The 21,497-nt window shown below is 34.3% G+C and overlaps 1 protein-coding gene across 4 annotated transcripts in view; it reads left to right on the top strand.

Moving 5' to 3' along the window:
* Positions 1–556: 556 nt before the first annotated feature.
* The window catches only part of LOC136031315 (phosphatidylinositol 4-phosphate 5-kinase type-1 alpha-like), a 103,351-nt gene continuing 82,410 nt past the window's right edge, over positions 557–21,497 (top strand). For all 4 annotated transcript variants that reach the window (XM_065710784.1, XM_065710785.1, XM_065710789.1 and 1 more), the window contains exon 1: positions 557–688. In XM_065710784.1, coding sequence (XP_065566856.1) covers positions 572–688 — 117 coding nt within the window. In that variant the 5' untranslated portion in view covers positions 557–571. The remainder of the gene's footprint in view (positions 689–21,497) is intronic.

The following is a 21,497-nucleotide window of genomic DNA, read 5'->3' on the forward strand; positions in this document are numbered from 1 at the left end:
AGGGGTGTTTCCTCCTATTTTCCAAAACAAGGAAAATTTTCTCAGGCTCGTAACTTTTGATGAATAAGACAAAATTTAACTAAACTTATATATTTGAAATCAGCATAAAAATCTGATTCTTTTGATGTATCTATTAGTATCAAAATTCAAAAAGCTAAAATTCGTCACTTCAAACTGTTTGATTTGGAGATTTTTTCGATATTTTTTGTCATTCTCTTATCAATTTCTATGAATTGTCGATTTGCGTTGTTTTAAGGGAATTTATGAACCACTCGCAGTGATTTCTGGTCAGGATGGTCACCTGCAGTATAAAAGTTCCATTTTAGCACTATTTTAGCACTATTTCATCATGTGTAGCCCTATAGTACGTGCTACATTAAATATAGAACTTTTTCTCCTACATGACCAAATGGAAAATATAGACGTATAAAATGCCTTTACATGATGTGTCTCACATCAAAAATATGCGTCAAAACATTTTTTATCCATGGCAATAATCTAAAACATTTAAATGCAGAATAAGCAGCTGTTTCAACTTTGCATCTACATTCGCTTCGCATAACTTAATGAAATGGAGATGGCGCTGTATACCGCTTTACTACTTTTTAATTCAGAGAGGGCTGGGGTGACAAATGTCAAAGTAATTAACGCTGCTCAAGAAAGGATTCAAGAGGCTCTGAACTTTCAGGTATTGTTCCTATTTATGTTTTTACCTAGGATATATAAGGTAGTTGCTAATGCAGTAGCCTTACATCAAAATTCATTAAATTTAAAAAAGTTTTTACGCTTACTTTGCAATGCCATATTAACTTACTATTCAAGACATAAAATAATGTTACATATTTCGTATTCACTAGAGACGATACTTATCTTATCCACACTTATCTCTCGCTTTATAAAAATTTTATATATATATATAGTATTGTATTGTGCTGAAGACGGCCCTTGAACATAGGGCCGAAATATCTACATAAATAATTTCCATTGTCTTGAAAAAACTTTCCCTATTGTTTCTACGTTGTATTTGTTTGATACGGTAAAGGTTAAATATACATCAACATAGATACAAAATTTTAAGTTTTAAATGTAAATACAAATATATATAGTGGTATCTAAAGAAATATAAAGTTTGAAAATTTCATTTGTATATAAAAATTTCTTTACCGTATGGAAAATTTGGGGAAACCTAAAATCTTGGAAAATACTTAGAGTGGAGGGATCGGGATGAAACTTAGTGGGAAAAATAAGCACAAGTCCTAGATACGTGATGACATAAACAGAACGAATTCACTCTCTTTTGGGGAGTTGGGGGAGGGTTAATTCTGAAAAGTTAGAAAAAATGAGGTAATTTTAACTTACGAAGGAGTAATCGGATCTTGAATTTCATCGGAGGAAATTTCATATTTAGAAGGACCTCGTAACTCAGATCTCATGTTTTAAATCCCAACCGGATCCAGTGTCATTGGAGGGGGGGGGGGGGGTTTGGGGGGAGGGGAGAGACCGGAAATTTTGGAAAACGCTTAGAGTGGAGTGATCAGGATGAAACTTGGTGGAAAGAATAAGCACAAGTCCTAGATACGTGATTGACATAACCAAAATGGATTCGCTCTCTTTGGGCGAGTTGGAGGGGGTGTTAATTCGGAAAAATACAAAAATTGAGGTATTTTTAACTTAAGAGCGGGTGACCGTTCGTGGGGTATTTTTGAATTTGATATTAGGAAGGAACTCATGTTTTAGATCTTTTATTTTAAACCCTTACCAATTCTGGTGACATTTGGGGAGAGTTGGAGGGGAAAACCGGAAATCTGGTTAAATGCTTAGAGTGGAGAGATCGGGATGAAACTTGGTGGGTAGAATAAGTAAATGTCGTAGATACGTGATTGACGAAACCGGACTGGATCCACTCTCTTTGGGGTGGTTAGGGGGGTCCAGTGCTTTGGCGAGTTCGGTACTTCTGGACGTGCTAGGACAATGAAAATTGGTAGGCGTGTCAGGGACCTGCACAAATTGACTTGATAAAGTTGATTTCCCCGATTCAACCATCTGGGGGGGGCTGAAGGGAGAGGAAAAACTAAAAATGAAGTATTTTTAACTTGCGAGTGTGTGATCGGATCTTAATGAATTTTGATATTTAAAAGGACCCTATGTCTCAGAGCTCTTATTTTAAATGCCGAACGGCATTAAGGCTCTGATTTTTCTTTAAATAAATCTATTGATTCTTATAATTTTGCTAATGATCTCTTGGCTCTTCCGACCTCGTCTCAAGTGATGAGCTCTTAGCTCTTGTTTTATTCATTTTTTCTCAGAAGATTTTCGACCTAGTGTCATGGTTTTTGCCACTTCATGGCGTGAAAACTGCTGCTAGAATTAGATAGGTTGCAACATCTGCCGTATTGTCTTCTAGTATATTTAAATGTGTGCTTGCATCGTGGCTACGTCCCCTTAAAAGTTCTGTTTCTTACGGTAATATTGGTTTGTCTTCTATTGCATATGCAGACGACATTCTTCTTGTTGCCCGGACTCGCCGTGGATTGCTTTCCAGTTTTACTACATTAACAGTTTTTTTGCTAAGGTTTTTACTTATTGAATCAGAGAATGAACTACTTTATTACCTTTTATCTGTGTTAAAGCCAATCCAAAGTTTATTTTTCTGTTTTCAATATTTTTTCCACCATTCCAACATGTTTCAGAATAACCCTGTATCTTTTCAAACGTGCCAGATTTGACTGAACAGTAATCACCAGAAGTTCAACTCTGCGTGCGCTGTGTTAATCCTGTCATGTGATATGTCTGATCCAATTAAGATTTTTTTGACTGCACTTAATTGTTTTGATAGTCTTTTCCTTTCAAGCTGTTGTGTTGAAAACTGGTTAAGATTATTTTCTTGGACTTCATTGGGTGTGTACTAGCCAAACAAGGGAAACGGTTAAAAATGATAAAACGGAAATTCTGCTTCTTGATTATGATTTCCAAGACAGGAATGACAGGGGGACATTTTATAAGCAAGGTAAGGGGCTAAGAAGCCTTCAGAATGGCTTTAAAAAAGGTAGCATGGGCTTGATATCAGAAATATATATATATATATATATATATATATATATATATATATATATATATATATATATATATATATATATATATATATATATATATATATATATATATCTATATATATAAAAATAAGTTGTCTGTGTGTGGATCTGTGGATGGATCAGGTGACGTCATGTTTGTCCGCATATGACGTCTGAATTATTTCACACTAATACAAAAGAAGAAAAAAAACTAAAAAAGGTAAAAACTACAAAAAAAAAACTAAAAAGAAAAAAAAACTAAAAAAGCTAAAAAACTAAAAAAAACTAAAAAAAGGTAAAAATCTAATAACTAAAAAAAAACTGAAAAAAATAAAAAAAGGCAAAAACTACAAAAAAAATAAAAACTAATAAAAAAACTAAAAAAGCTAAAAAACTAAAAAAAACTAAAAAAAACTAAAAAAAGGTAAAAAACTAAAAAAAACTAAAAACTAAAAAAGAAAAAAACTAAAAAAAAGGAAAAAACTGAAAAATAAAAGAGAAAAAGAAAACTAAAAAAATATGAATAAATATATATAAAAATAAGTTGTTTGTGGGTTATGTCTGTCTGTCTGTCTGTCGAGTGACGTCGTGTTTGTCCACATATGACGTCTGAATTATTTCACACTAATACAAAAGAAGAAAAAAAACTAAAAAAGGTAAAAACTACAAAAAAAACTAAAAAGAAAAAAAACTAAAAAAGCTAAAAAACTAAAAAAAAAACTAAAAAAAGGTAAAAAACTAAAAACTAATAAAAAACTGAAAAAACTAAAAAAGGCAAAAACTAAAAAAAAAATTAAAAACTAATAAAAAAACTAAAAAAGCTAAAAAACTAAAAAAACTAAAAAAGGTAAAAAACAAAAAAAAACTAAAAACTAAAAAAGAAAAAACTAAAAAAAAGGAAAAAACTGAAAAATAAGAGAAAAAGAAAACTAAAAAAATATTAATAAATATAAATATAATATAAATTAGCAATCAACAAAGCACCGAGACACAAATGACGACCGGGACACAGGGAGTATAAATGACGACCAGGACATAAGTAAAAAAAAAAAACTAAAAAAACTAAAAAAACTGTCTGTCTGTCGAGTGACGTCGTGTTTGTCCGCATATGACGTCTGAATTATTTCACACTAATACAAAAGAAGAAAAAAAACTAAAAAAGGTAAAAACTACAAAAAAAAACTAAAAAGAAAAAAAACTAAAAAAGCTAAAAAACTAAAAAAAACTAAAAAAAGGTAAAAAACTAAAAACTAAAAAAAACTGAAAAAACTAAAAAAAGGCAAAAACTAAAAAAAAACAAACTAAAAACTAATAAAAAAAACTAAAAAAGCTAAAAAACTAAAAAAACTAAAAAACACCGAGACACAAATGACGACCGGGACACAGGGAGTATAAATGACGACCAGGACATAAGTAAAAAAAAAAAACTAAAAAAACTAAAAAAATGGTAAAAACTACAAAAAAACTAAAAACTAATAAAAAAACTAAAAAATCTAAAAATCTAAATAAACTAAAAAAGAAAAAAAAGAAAAAAGGAAAAAAATAAAGGAGAAAAACAAAACTAAAAAACGAATGTATATACAGACCGGGACACCGGGATACAAATGACGACCGGGACACAGGGAATATAAATGACGACCGGGACACAGGGACACAACTACAATGGGGACGCCGGGGGGCACAGGGGGATATAAATGACGACCGGGACACCGGGACACAAGGAATATAAATGACGCCCGGGACACTCAAAGAGAAATCACAGACTGGAACACCGGGACACAAATGACGACCGGGACACAGGGAATATAAATGACGACCGGGACACAGGGACATAACTACAAAGGGGACGCCGGGGTGCACAGGGGGATATATAAATGACGATGGCGACTCAGGGAATGGTCGATTAGCAATCACCATCAACAAAGCTCAAGGGCAATCATTAGAATCATGAGGTATAGATCTGAATACGGATTGTTTTCCCATGGACCATTATATGTTGCATGTTCAAGAGTCGGTAAACCTGAAAATCTATTTATATGCACAGACAATGGGACGGCAAAGAATGTTGTATATTCGCAAGTTTTACGTAGTTAAAAACATATATATATATATATATATATATATATATATATATATATATATATATATATATATATATATATATATATATATATATATATATATATATATATATATATATATATATATATATATCTATCTATATTCACAGGTGGGACATAGGGACACAACTACAATGGCGCGTAACTAATATGGCGCGTAACGACTTACGCGCGCGGGGGGGCTTGGGGGGGCGCGAAGCGCCCCCACCAACTAGGTGTTGGGGTGGCGCGAAGCGCCACCCCAACAGCTAGTATATATATATATATATATATATATATATATATATATATATATATATATATATATATATATAGTATATAAATAATATATATATATATATATATATATATATATATATATATATATAAATATATATACTAGTATATATATATATATATATATATATATATATATATATATATATATATATATATATATATACTAGCTGTTGGGGTGGCGCTTCGCACCCCCCCTCCAAGCCCCCCCGCGCGCGTAAGTCGTTACGCGCCATATTAGTTACGCGCCATTGTAGTTGTGTCCCTGTGTACCACCTATGAATATAGATAGATTTATATATGTGTTTTAAACTACGTAAAACTTGCGAATATACAACATTCTTGGCTTTCCCATTGTCTGTGCATATACAAAGCCTTATGTACTAATAATGACGTCATATGCAAACGCTCTTTTTACAAACAAACAAACATGCATATATACAACTCGTTTTTATATAGATAGAGAGATAGATAGATACAATACAAATTAACTGCGTAAAACTTGCGAATATACAACATTCTTCGCTGTCCATTTGTCGCTGCATATAAATAGATTGTCAGGTTTACCGACCCTCGAACATGCAACGTACAATTGTCCATGGGAAAAACAATCAGTATTAAGATCTATACCACATTTTTCTAATGATTGACCTTGAGCTTTGTTAATGGTGATTGCAAATGCTAATCGAATTGGGAATTGCAATCTTTTAAATTGAAAAGGCAGATCCGTTGGAATCATGGGAATGCGAGGAATAAGAACAGCCTCGCCCTCAAAAGGCCCTGTCAAGATTGTGGCCTCTATTAGGTTTTCCATTGTTGTTTTTTTTTACGGCAAGTCGCGTGCCATTGCAAAGCTTTGGTGGGTTGATATTTCTTAAAAGTATTATTGGTACGCCTATTTTTAGTTGTAGCACGTGTGGTGGAAACCCTGAAAGATCCACGGAATTTAAAAATTCAGATGGATAATTAACCGCTTCATTTGGTTGCAAAATTGTGTCAACTGACTTGTAAAGGACTGCCTGGTCTCGAATCCTGGTCAAAACAATATTGTTGATTTCGTGGACGTCTATATTTTTGGGTGCAAGAATCGCTCTTTCACTTAGCCATTTATTATTTTTATAATTTTTTAGAATATTCGGAAACAATTTTTCAATCAATTCATTTTTGGACGTCACTAAATTACAGAAATCAGCAGGTAGTTGTATACGTCCTGATATTGAGTCTACTGGGAGCTTTCCGTTTCCAATTGCCAGCAATTGATCTGAAAATGTTTGACCAGAGTCATCGTTTTGCAATCGGACACGCATATTTGTAGTTAATTTTAATGTTTTTACGTGTGCCCATAAATTAGAATTTTTCAGGCAAGCATTCATTTCGTCTGCAGCGGTTGATCTAGGTATTATAGGTAATGTTTGCCTGAAATCTCCCGCAAGCAATATTAATGTTCTGCCAAAGGGTTTCGACTTCCCTCGCAAATCTTTCAAGCATTGATCCAGAGCCTCGAACGATTTTTGTGTGCCATTGTGCACTCATCCCAAATAATAAGTTTGCATGGCTACAATGCTTTACCCATCCCAGATGATTTGGAAATATTGCACGTGGGAGTTTCTGTAGAATGCAAATTCAGAGGCAATTTCAAAGCGGAATAAGTAGTTCTTCCACCAGGCAGCAATGTTGCGGCTATTCCGGACGACGCAATTGCCAACGCTAAATCATTTTTTGTTCGAATTGATGCCAGAATCAGTTTTATCACAAACGTTTTACCAGTACCTCCTGGCACATCCAAAAAGAAAATTTCTCCAACGTTGTTATCGACACAATGCATTATCGTATCATAAATGTCTTTTTGTTCCGACGTTAACTTGGAAATGTTATTTTGTACATACGACAATAGATCACTCGTACTGTAACTTTGTTCACGATCCAATTCTACACATGTCGAAACAGCAGCGATACGGTTAAGTGAAGGCATTCCAAAATCCTGAAGAGGTTTATTTGCCATACGTACGCACAAATCTTCTATAATAACTAAAGTGTAGTTATGAATTTCTGATGTAAAATCAAAAGTCATATCTGACGTCTCTAACTGTTTTCGATGGAGTATATCTTCGGACATTTTTGACTTATATTTTTCCCATAACTCTGTAGGAGCTGATGGAGAGCAAGTTGTTAAAATGATGGCAAACAATGCACGAATTTGACTTGGAGTTGACGTTTCGCACGCGTCATTGATGCAGTTATCCCAGTGTTGGTCATTCTCCAATAAATTCAGAGCTTGGCATGCACTACGGTAAGTGTCATGTATAGTACCGTTTACAGTTCTCAAATACTCAAAGGATGTCGGACCGGGTACATTCACCAAAAGCAGGCGTAGAAAGAAGCATTCATGTTGATTGGGGTGAACGGTGTAGAGTCTTCCTATCGTGGTATCTTTGAAGATGGTAGGTTGGCCGTCGACTGACTTACCCTGTTTTCGACGTTCAAATACTTTATTTTTAGTATTCCACGTGTAGATAGATAAGAGATAAGATAAGATATTTATTTCGAAAAAATCACTATCACAAGCCCTCAAAGGGCCGAATTCGGACTTTGGAGTCAACTAATAAAACAAACAAAGCAAAAAACACAAAGCTAATAATAATAAATAATCAAATTTTTGTAAAAAAAATAAATAAAAAAATATATAAGTCAGAAAAAAAAGGAAAGGGGACAAAAAAAGTATAATAACACAGAAATGAACAAGAAATAAACATATATATCTACAAATTAAAAGGGACACTAAAAAAAAATCCAAAAACTCACAAAAAAAAAGAACGAAGCATAAAACACACGAAAAACACATATGAATTAAAAGGGAAACTAAACCAAAACAGCGGGAGGCAAGCAAATTAGTGTAACGACCTAAAGCACCTCACAAAAAAAAAGGGGGGGAGGAGAAACTAGTTGGCTATTTTATTTATTTTTTCTGTGATGAAGGGGACAAAGGCTTTTTCATATCTGGAAGTAACGCAGCGAATGGGAGACAAAACTGGGATAGGCTCAGAAACAGCTCGAGGCTGTCGTAATCTGGATGGTGAGTGACGTTTGGGGAAAATACTTGCCGTCCGAGGGTTCGTTATTGCATTTTTTTGAAAAACGGAGGCACAACGATGACCTCCTTCGCTCAAGGGTTTCCAAACTAGCTTTTTTTTAGGAGCAGAGAGTAAGGCACCTTGCCTTCTTTGAAAATTATTCGCAAGGCTCTTTTTTGGATTGACTCAATTTTGTCTGATTCTTCACGGGAGATGCCAGGGTGCCAAGCTGGACAAGCATATTCAAGATGTGGACGGACAAAAGACGTGTACAACCTTAAGGAGTGAGAAGGGGGGACGCTATATTTATTTAGGAGCTTAAGGAGGGCGATAGACGCATTAGCTTTATGGATAATATCTTTAACGTGGATATCCCACTTTAAATTTGAAGAAATTGTGACTCCAAGTAATTTAACCGAGGATGCATAAATTTCAGGAGGGATAGGATTAAGAAAACAGGGCGAGGATTTGAGGAAACAAATCGGCATTATCATGGACTTAGAGGGGTTTACGGTCATATCTAGGTCCAAAGCCTCACTTCCAATTTCATTGAGAATACTCATAGGGTCACCTAGTAAATTTCTGAAGCAACTTTCAACAATCGTTAGGTCATCAACAAATTTCCAATGGTCAGGAACTTCCTTCGCAAGGCTGTTAACCATGACTGAAAAAAGGAGGGGGCCTAGGAGAGTTCCTTGGGGTATGCCATTGTAGATAGGGAGAGGATTTGAGTAATGGTTCTGGTATTTAACCACCTGTGATCTATTTGTTAAAAAGGAGGCAACCAATTTTACCAGTAAGGGATCGATATTGAACTCGCTTTCTAGTTTCTCAATTAAAATATTGTGGTTAATAAGGTCAAAAGCTTTCTGAAGGTCAATAGAAATTAAGTTTAGCCAGGAATTAGGTTTTTCGAGGATTTTCCCGATGTTGTCAATAAGAGAAACGAGGTAGTGGGAAGTAGAAGTTGATTTTAGGTTTCCAAATTGTTTCAGGTCAGTAAGAGGTAGGATTTTTTCCTTTAGCAAATCTGCAAGGAATCCTTCATACAATTTTGAAAAAATAGGAGTAAGCGTAATAGGTCGAACGCCATCAAAGCCAGGCTTTCCGTTTTTCTTTTTCAAAGGGGTAATAAAACCCTGTTTCCAAATTGTTGGAATTTGCCCAGACTTAGTAATTTCGTTAAACAGGACAGACAAGGGCTTAGACAGGAAGTCACCGAAGGCTCTAATAAGGGGAAATGGGATATCCAAAGGACAAACACTTGTCTTTCTTAGTTTATTAATTCTTCTTTCAATCTCAGACGGGGAAACAGTCGGGAAAAGAGGGGATGGGGCTCCTGTTGATAATTGGATTGGCAATGCTGGAAGGCTCTGGACAATGGAAGCGAGAAATTTATTTAGACTATTTGCAGTAACATCAGGGGGCTCTGGTAAGTTGAAATTAAGCTGGTCAAGACTCCTGCCAAATAGCTTTTTAACCTCGGAATACCAGTTTTTTGGCTTATTAGTGAACAATTCTTCGATCTTATTTTTGTAGTATGATCGTGCCAATTTACGAATTTCTCTTTTAATTGATTTTCTTAATATATTAGCTTGATCGAGTTTACCATTCTTAAACAGCTTCAATTTGGTTCTAATTAGTGTTTTTATTCAGATAACTTCGAAGACCACACTGCCTTTCCATGACGAAAGTAAAATAGTTCAAAATAGGGATGATACCTTTTTATTGACAGTGAAATATAAAATTATTTAACTGGATATTTCGAACACATATACAGTGTTCATATACAGTGCATCATATATCATATATGTGCAGCATATACAGTGAACACTGTATATGTGTTCGAAATACCCAGTTAAATAATTTTATATTTCACTGTCAATAAAAAGGTATCATCCCTATTTTGAACTGTTTTACTTTAGTGTTTTTATTGTTTGATTAATAAAGGGTTTGTCACTTGAGCACCTTTTAAACCTTTTTTCTGGGAAACAAATTTGATATTTATCAATTAGCTTTTTATGAAACGTGGCTGTTTTCTCATCAAGGTTTTGTAAGCTATAAATGTCGAACCAATCTTCAGTACTCAGCCACATACCAAAAGAAAGAAGACCAGAATTTTGAAGGGGGCGGTAAGTGCTATAAGTCTTTGAGAAAGTATGCTTAAAAGTTGAGGAGGGGGACAAAAGAATGGAAAGATGATAACTCCCACCTAATGGGGGCAAAGTTGAGGGAGGGGTGTAAAAATTATACAGATTAGTTAAAATAACATCAAGAGAGGTATTTCCCCGAGTCGTCGGTGTTTTAACAATTTGCTTTACTTTAAGTGAAGCACAAAAGGAATCCATTTTAAGGTTGTTGGCATCGCCAACTAAAAAAAGGCCAGCATTGGGGTACTTAGAAATAACGAAATCAGCACTTGCCTGTAATTGCTGGATAAAATTACGTTTTGACTCGATATTTTGATTTGGGGAGTAATAGAAAACAGCTATTACAATAATACTAAATGGACGAGGGAGTACTTTTGGTCTAACACTTAGCCAGAGGATTTCATCATACTCGGATAAGTTAGGGACTTGAATAACCTTTGGGTAAAGGTGACTCTTAGTAAAAAACAGAACTCCGCCACCTTTTTTCCCGAGTGGGTGGTCTGAAGGACGGAGTTTAATAAACTCTGAATAATTTGTCAGGTGTAGGGACCCTGGGTCATGGGATTGAACTTCAGTAACAGCTATAATATCTATCAAATGTGATTCTGAAACCACCTCGAGTTCAGTAGGCTTTTCAAAATTAAGACTTTCAGCATTAGTAACTAACAGCTTAGAAAAAACAAACCGACTGGGGAATCGCGACAGGGAAACTTGATGAGTTTGAGAATTTCCTGGGGGGTAGGGTTTTAATTTAATTTTATTATGCTTTGGAGAAGAGGGGTAAGGGAAGGATTTGCTTTGGGGATTTGGATGTGGGGGGACGGGCAAGGATATGGACGAAGCACGAGGACTTATTATATGACAATTATTGGACGGAAAAAGTCTCAGACCTGAGTCACGTTTACAGGGTAGGCACGAGGGATAAAACGAATGGGCTGGGGTTTCGTAAGGTGCTGGGAAAGGGGGGCTGGGTGGGAATAGTGATTCATGTCCGTCAAGAAATTGCTGGTTTGCGGCGGAGTAGGGAGGGTATGGGGCAGCATACTGTAAGGGGGAAGGAAATATGACTTCTGTATACGGAGAGGGAGAGGAGATAACAAGGGGTAAGGGGGGGAGTATGTAATCGGGAAGGGTTTATTAATTGTTGATCTGAGAATACAGAGGGATAAGAATGAAAGTCGACAGGAACTTGACCAAGGGGAGGAGGGGGTCGTGAGTGCCTTCGACGCTGCCCTAAAAAAGGTTGGGTTTTAAACCTACCCCCCGCGTCTGATGATACATGAGCAAAATTACACGACTTAAAATGCTTAGTAGATTTAGCAGGATTAAGGTGGCTTCTGGGCAGCCCAGTTTTGTGGAGCCTACTACGACCTTTAATTGGCGATTCAATATGAGCTTTTGTACAGCCAAAGCACCTTCCACTTGAAAACTTTTTACAAATATCAACATGGGGGTATTTACACAGACTATTTGTACAGCGGCTAAAAACAAAAAATTTACGAATGTGTAAATATTTACAATTATTAGAAATACATCTACTATCTAAGAAGTTAAAACACACATTAGGTTTATTACACGTAAAATCATTAAGCTCATTTTTTTGAATATTTGATTGCATTGTGTAAGAATTTCCGCTTGTCAGTTCAACTGCATTGTCACTTTTTAAAGATGTGTCATTAACTCTGGATTTCAAGAATAAATTATCTTCGGTTGGAGCGAGGTCAGTATGATTAGGTTGCGTAACCTTTTTAATCCCTTGAGAAAATTCTGACGAAGGAAGTTCACTAGCCCTTGCTTGATGAACCGAAGAATTTTGGTAATGAATATTTGCGGAAGTATCAGCTAAATGAGGAATTCTGGGCTGTGTAGGGGAATTTAAAGTATGTAAAGCTTCAACAATTGCGAGCTGAAAACCGACTTTTAACAATTTGATTTCTTTGTCCTTGAAATAGATTACTATTCTGGCGCTCGTAAAGATCAGACAAGCTATCATAAAGAAATTCGAGATTAATAATCCGTTTCTTGAGATTGACGATTTCTGCATCTTTTTTTAGGCAATCTTCACAGGTATGGGGCTCAAACACACTAGCCTTTTTGCATTGCACGTGACTTCATCTTTACTGGAGCAAGAAATTTGTGGGGTAATTTGGGGTTGATGGTAGGTGGTAATTTTTGCAGAATCAATCGATCCAGGGGAACTATTTTTATCATTATTCGAAACACGAGGTATGGATGGGGAATTAACAATACCAATTGGAATGATCACTTCCAGTTGATTATCCTTGGAATTAGTTGAATTTTCTTCAATAGAAATAAGGTGAGGCTTTTTAACCTCGGGTGGTTGATCAATACGAAGGCACTTCAGTATACAGCAGTTTTTTTGCAAAAGAATCATTTTGGCAAAGCGAAAAGAAAGCGGTTAACTTTGTATCCGGTGGATTCAGGGCTCTTTGTTGCGCGTTGGTTTCCGAGAAATAAACACGTTGACCATTCTGTAAATGTACCGCTAAGTGAACAACAGCTGGACTACGTTCATGTATCGGCAATGAAAGAATTCGCCAAACAGCTTCATTACTGCTTATGTATCTTCCAGCCTGATATTGTACGATTTCGTCGATATCTTTGATTTCGGGCTGCAAGCCAAAAACTGCCATGTCACTGCCTTTGTTGACGTATTTACATATGTATTTGATTGCCTTTACGGAGCTACAGTAATCAACGTTTATGTGTGCATTAAATGTTTTTGATAATATTGGGGAATATGGAACAACCCACTGGTTATCTACTTCGATGGTGGTACCGTTACGCTTCTTTATTTTGCTGTTTTACCGCCATCTTCAGTAGATCTTCTTCTATATTGTGGGTAACCATCATTGCCAGTAATTGTGTTGGATACTAAAAGTCGAAGATATTGCTTTGTGCACCTTCCTTTGGCCATGCATGGTGAATTTTCGTTCAGTGCACCGCAAGGTCCATGTATCATATTTTTTACAATAATATCATGTAACCCCTTATCGATATTTTCCTCAGGTTTTTCAGTGGAAATCACATCATCAATTTCGTTCGAAGAAATTTTTTTATGTAGCCAGATTAGTATATGTGCGTGTGGCAAACCTCGTTTTTGCCATTCCACTGAGTACATCCAGCATCGCACTGACCCAAACACTTCAAGTTTTACTATCTAGTTTATCAGTGATTTCAACTTTTGCCGGAAGACACGGGCCGTAATGTCATGTCTATGAACCGCCGATCCCAAGATTGATTACATGTAAATGTAATAAATAAATCTGGACGACCATAGAGACGAACATACGCAATAGCATCTTGAGCATATTCATGCATATCACGGGGACTGCCAGCATATGACGAAGGTAAAATTGTTAATCTTCCAACGTTTGTGGTATTACCTTCATTTACAACTGCATCTCGGAAATGAATGTATTGTTCAGAGCGGAGCTTGGTCTGATTCAGGCGGATATATAGCAAACATTCTGATTCAATTTTAGCATACATATCAACGACGTATTGGTGAAACAATTGACGGCATTTTAAAATATAATTTTCTCCATCCTGCCGAATCATTAGTCTATAGGAATAATAATGCATTGCACTGCATTTCTTATTCATTTCTTTGTTAGTGGCTGGATTCATCAATTTAATATGGATTAATATTAAAGTGATAGCCGTCGGCTCCATCCCAAAAAATGATAGGATATTGTAGGGCATCGTAGCATCGATGAGTTTCAGCAATTCTTAGCAACTGGGCGTTTCGCTTATGAAGAACAATATCTCGAGGTAAAAACTGATCACTGACCGTAACGATTGCCACTTCGTCGATAGTTGGAGCATTGTATCTACGCATATGTTGGCCAGGAGGCGTGTTGTCAGTGGAAATAACAATTTTATGCGTATCAGTAGGCATCAAATCGATGGCTGTTTTGAACAGACGCTATAAATTATTATTTTCGTGGAAAAGATGTTGCAATTGGGAAACAATTGTCCTTTTAACGTTGGGAGAAATTTCGCAACATGCATTCAATTCAGAATTTCTATCACTGATGTAGTACAATTGTAAAAATTTATGATTCTCGCCTGAGAATGGTAGAAGGGACCCTGCTTTATGATAAATTACTTTGAAAGTAGACATAAATTGATCTGGATTTTCGATTTGGGCTCCAAACGACGTCATTTGGAAACATGAGTTATATTTTCTGATTTGTGATAAGAAACGCTTAGATTCTGACGTAGTTTCAGTAAGGAAAGTCTTCAATGACTCTGGTGGTGCAGCCAATAAAGGAAGTTTAACTTTTCCTGAGAGGCAACACACTCCCATTGTTTCACCATTGAATTTCAAGACCTTGCAATAGGGACAAATTTTAGACATAGTGCCGATTTAACACATCTACTCAAGCTATAATCATCGACTGGGCTGTACCTGAATGCCAGGCGATAACTTTCAGGTTGCTCTGATTCCTCGGCACGCTTTCTTTTCTTACTTTCTCTATCAGCAGCAAGCCTGATTTCTTGCTGTTCTTGTGATTCCTCGGCACGCCTTCTTTTTTTACTTTCTCTTTTAGCAGCAAGTCTGGTTTCATGTTGCTCTGGTAGTTCCTCGGCATGCCTTCTTTTTTCACTTTCTCTTTTAGCAGCAAGTCTGGTTTCATGTTGCTCTGGTAGTTCCTCGGCATGCCTTCTTTTTTCACTTTTTCTTTTAGCAGCAAGTCTGGTTTCGCGTTGCTCTGGTAGTTCCTCGGCATGCTTTTTGTTTTTTCTTTCTCTATCAGCCTCAAGCCTGTTTTCTTGCTGTTCTTTTGATTCCTCGGCACGCTTTCTTTTCTTACTTTCTCTATCAGCAGCAAGTTTTTTGGCATAGACTCTTTGAGCATCTTCCTCGGCTGTTGCCATTGTAAGTTCATCAGTCATTTTACAGTTAAACATTAACAGATTTCTCCGTGAACGCATGTCTTAAATACCTTTAATGACGTCAGTCAACACACAAACATGATGTCACCCGACAGACCCACACACACACAGACAACTTATATATATATATATATATATATATATATATATATATATATATATATATATATATATATATATATATATATATATATATATATATATCATGAAAAGAGAAATAACCAATGCAACAGCACAAACACATAAAAAAAAAGAAAAAAAAAAGACAGCAGGAGAAAAGGAAGACTGTTTTCCTAAAGTAGTGATTAATATAGACCAGCACTTGAATCAAGCCTTAACCCTACTCATCGATACAATCACATAGTTAAACAGCACAGCCAAACACAATCAACCATAAAGAATAATCCATGGATAGCAGTCATGTCGTCAATAAGTATAAGTCGTCATTTACCAAACAATAGAAAAAATAATAAAGATCAATAATTCAGAGGCAACAACCCATCACAAGGGCTCATCAGGAGAATACACTGGCCTATAGGGTTTCGCCACTTTAAATTCTCTACCCAGCTTAGTGTTGTGGCTACCACAGAATATCCATGGCATCCCCGTGTCAGGTATCACCCCCAAAATACATACCTATGAATATATATATATATATATATATATATATATATATATATATATATATATATATATATATATATATATATATATATATATATATATATATATATATACTAGCTGTAGGGGTGGTGCTTCGCGCCACCCCAACACCTAGTTGGTGGGGGTGCTTCGCCCCCCCCCCCAAGCCCCCCCGCGCGCGTAAGTCGTTACGCGCCATATTAGTTACGCGCCATTGTAGTTGTGTCCCTATGTCCCACCTGTGAATATAGATATATATATATATATATATATATATATATATATATATATATATATATATATATATATATATATATATATATATATATATATATATGTTTTTAACTACGTAAAACTTGCGAATATACAACATTCTTTGCTGTCCCATTGTCTGTGCATATAAATAGATTGTCAGGTTTACCGACTCTTGAACATGCAACATATAACGGTCAATGGGAAAACAATCCGTATTCAGATCTATACCTCATGATTCTAATGATTGCCCTTGAGCTTTGTTGATGGTGATTGCTAATCGACCATTCCCTGAGTCGCCATCGTCATTTATATATCCCCCTGTGCACCCCGGCGTCCCCTTTGTAGTTATGTCCCTGTGTCCCGGTCGTCATTTATATTCCCTGTGTCCCGGTCGTCATTTGTGTCCCGGTGTCCCAGTCTCTGATTTCTCTTTGAGTGTCCCGGGCGTCATTTATATTCCTTGCGTCCCGGTGTCCCGGTCGTCATTTATATCCCCCTGTGCCCCCCGGCGTCCCCGTTGTAGTTGTGTCATTTATGTTCCCTGTGTCCCGGTCGTCATCCCGGTATACATTCGTTTTTGAATTGGTATATGATGAAATAAATTTTTAATTTTTTCCCTTTTTTTCCTTTTAGTTTTTTTTTATTGGTTTTGACCTTTTTTTAGGTTTTTTATTTTTTTTCTTTTTTGTTTTTAGTTTTTTTTGAAGTTTTTATCTTTTTAGTTTTTTTATTTTTATTTATATTTTTTTAATTTTCTTTTTCTCCTTTATTTTTCAGTTTTTTTCCTTTTTTTAGTTTTTTTTTCTTTTTAGTTCTTTTAGTTTTTACCTTTTTTAGTTTTTTTAGTTTTTTAGATGAAAATTTTTTTAGTTTTATTCCTTTTTTTCTTTTCAGTGTTTTATTGGTTTTTACCTTTTTTTAGCTTTTTTAGTTTTTTTTAGTTTTTTCTTTTTACTTTTTTTTTAGTTTTTATCTTTTTTTTTTTTTTTTTTATTCTTAATTTTTTTTTATTAGTTTTTAGTTTTTTTTGTAGTTTTTGCCATTTTTAGTTTTTTCAGTTTTTTTTTAGTTTTTAGATTTTTACCTTTTTTAGCCTAACCAGGATTTGAACCTGGGACCTTCATTCTCCGTTCTGACACCCTCTCTCACCGAGTGACTACTCCAGCATGTTCATTTTGGTGTTTTAAATGGTATATTATTAACCAAATTAATGTGTTTTACAATATACTAAGCATCGTCATAACAAAAATGACGACAACTAATTTCATGACGTCAGTCAACACTGAAATTAAGTTCTGAAATTAAGTCATGAAATTAGTTGCCGTCATTTTTGCTTTGACGGTGACGTCATTCAAGTTATATAAGACATATGTTCACGTAGAAATCTATTAATGTTTAAGTTTACAATGACTGATGAAGATGCTCAAAGAGTCTATGCCAAAAAACTTGCTGCTGATAGAGAAAGTCAGAAAAGAAAGCGTGCCGAGGAACTATCAGCAGCAAGTTTTTTGGCATAGACTCTTTGAGCATCTTCATCAGTCATTGTAAACTTAAACATTAATAGATTTCTACGTGAACATATGTCTTATATAACTTGAATGACGTCACCGTCAAAGCAAAAATGACGACAACTAATTTCATGACGTCAGCCGACACAGAAACATGACGTCACCTGACAACTAATTTCATGACGTCAGCCGACACAGAAACATGACGTCACCTGATCCACAGATCCACAGACAGACAACTTATTTTATATATATAGATATATATATATATATATATACTAGCTGTTGGGGTGGCGCTTCGCGCCACCCCAACACCTAGTTGGTGGGGGCGCTTCGCGCCCCCCCCAAGCCCCCCCGCGCGCGTAAGTCGTTACGCGCCATATTAGTTACGCCCCATTGTAGTTGTGTCCCTATGTCCCACCTGTGAATATAGATAGATATAGATATATATATATATATATATATATATATATATATATATATATATATATATATATATATATATATATATATATATATATATATATATATATATATATATATATATATATATATATATATATATATATATATATATGTTTTTAACTACGTAAAACTTGCGAATATACAACATTCTTTGCCGTCCCATTGTCTGTGCATATAAATAGATTTTCAGGTTTACCGACTCTTGAACATGCAACATATAATGGTCCATGGGAAAACAATCCGTATTCAGATCTATACCTCATGATTCTAATGATTGCCCTTGAGCTTTGTTGATGGTGATTGCTAATCGACCATTCCCTGAGTCGCCATCGTCATTTATATATCCCCCTGTGCACCCCGGCGTCCCCTTTGTAGTTATGTCCCTGTGTCCCGGTCGTCATTTATATTCCCTGTGTCCCGGTCGTCATTTGTATCCCGGTGTCCCGGTCTGTATATACATTCGTTTTTTAGTTTTGTTTTTCTCCTTTATTTTTTTCCTTTTTTCTTTTTTTTCTTTTTTAGTTTATTTAGATTTTTAGATTTTTTAGTTTTTTTATTAGTTTTTAGTTTTTTTGTAGTTTTTACCATTTTTTTAGTTTTTTTAGTTTTTTTTTTACTTATGTCCTGGTCGTCATTTATACTCCCTGTGTCCCGGTCGTCATTTGTGTCTCGGTGCTTTGTTGATTGCTAATTTATATTATATTTATATTTATATTTTTTATATTTATTAATATTTTTTTAGTTTTCTTTTTCTCTTATTTTTCAGTTTTTTCCTTTTTTTTAGTTTATTCTTTTTTAGTTTTTAGTTTTTTTTTGTTTTTTACCTTTTTTTAGTTTTTTTAGTTTTTTTAGTTTTTTAGCTTTTTTAGTTTTTTTATTAGTTTTTAGTTTTTTTTTAGTTTTTGCCTTTTTTTAGTTTTTTCAGTTTTTTTTATTTTTTAGTTTTTTACCTTTTTTTAGTTTTTTTTAGTTTTTTAGCTGTTTTAGTTTTTTTTCTTTTTAGTTTTTTTGTAGTTTTTACCTTTTTTAGTTTTTTTTCTTCTTTTGTATTAGTGTGAAATAATTCAGACGTCATATGCGGACAAACACGACGTCACTCGACAGACAGACAGACAGACATAACCCACAAACAACTTATTTTTATATATATTTATTCATATTTTTTTAGTTTTCTTTTTCTCTTTTATTTTTCAGTTTTTTCCTTTTTTTTAGTTTTTTTCTTTTTTAGTTTTTAGTTTTTTTAGTTTTTTACCTTTTTTTAGTTTTTTTAGTTTTTTTAGTTTTTTAGCTTTTTTAGTTTTTTTATTAGTTTTTATTTTTTTGTAGTTTTTGCCTTTTTTTTATTTTTTTCAGTTTTTTTTTAGTTATTAGATTTTTACCTTTTTTTAGTTTTTTTTAGTTTTTTAGCTTTTTTAGTTTTTTTTTCTTTTTAGTTTTTTTTGTAGTTTTTACCTTTTTTATATATTATATATTATTTATATACTATATCTTCTATATATATAAAAATAAGTTGTCTGTCTGTCTGTCTGTGGATGGATCAGGTGACGTCACCTGAAAAAACTGGATCAGGTGACGTCAAAACTGAAAAAACTAAAAAAAGGCAAAAACTACAAAAAAAACTAAAAACTAATAAAAAAAATAAAAAAGCTAAAAAACTAAAAAAACTAAAAATAGGCAAAAACTACAAAAAAAACTAAAAACTAATAAAAAAGCTAAAAAACTAAAAAAACTAAAAAAAGGCAAAAACTACAAAAAAAACTAAAAACTAATAAAAAAAATAAAAAAGCTAAAAAACTAAAAAAACTAAAAAAACTAAAAAAAGGTAAAAAACTAAAAAAACTAAAAACTAAAAAAAACTAAAAAAAAGGAAAAAACTGAAAAATAAGCTAAAATAAAGGTAAAAACCAATAAAAAACTAAAAAAAAAACTGAAAAAACTAAAAAAAGGCAAAACCTACAAAAAAAAACTAAAAACTAATAAAAAAAGTAAAAAAGCTAAAAAACTAAAAAAACTAAAAAAACTAAAAAAAGGTAAAAAACTAAAAAAAATAAAAAATAAAAAAAAACTAAAAAAAAGGAAAAAACTGACAAAAAAACTAAAAAGAAAAAAAAACTAAAAACTAATAAAAAAACTAAAAAATCTAAAAATCTAAATAAACTAAAAAAGAAAAAAAAAGGAAAAAAATAAAGGAGAAAAACAAAACTAAAAAACGAATGTATATACAGACCGGTACACCGGGATACAAATGACGACCGGGACACAGGGAATATAAATGACGACCGGGACACAGGGACACAACTACAACGGGGACACAGGGGGATATAAATGACGACCGGGACAAAAAAACTAAAAAGAAAAAAAAACTAAAAACTAATAAAAAAACTAAAAAATCTAAAAATCTAAATAAGCTAAAAAAGAAAAAAAAAGGAAAAAAATAAAGGAGAAAAACAAAACTAAAAAACGAATGTATATACAGACCGGGACACCGGGATACAAATGACGACCGGGACACAGGGAATATAAATGACGACCGGGACACAGGGACACAACTACAACGGGGACACCGGGGGAAACAGGGGGATGTAAATGACGACCGGGACACCGGGACAGGGAATGGTCGATTAGCAATCACCATCAACAAAGCTCAAGGGCAATCATTAGAATCATGAGGTATAGATCTGAATACAGATTGTTTTCCCATGGACCATTATATGTTGCATGTTCAAGAGTCGGTAAACCTGACAATCTATTTATATGCAAAGACAATGGGACAGCAAAGAATGTTGTATATTCGCAAGTTTTACGTAGTTAAAACCATATATATATATATATATATATATATATATATATATATATATATATATATATATATATATATATATATATATATATATATATATATATATTCACAGGTGGGACATAGGGACACAACTACAATGGCGCGTAACTATTATGGCGCGTAACGACTTACGCGCGCGGGGGGGCTTGGGGGGGGCGCGAAGCGCCCCCACCAACT

The sequence above is a fragment of the Artemia franciscana genome, chromosome 9, assembly GCF_032884065.1.
Source record: "Artemia franciscana chromosome 9, ASM3288406v1, whole genome shotgun sequence".
Lineage (NCBI taxonomy): Eukaryota > Metazoa > Arthropoda > Branchiopoda > Anostraca > Artemiidae > Artemia > Artemia franciscana.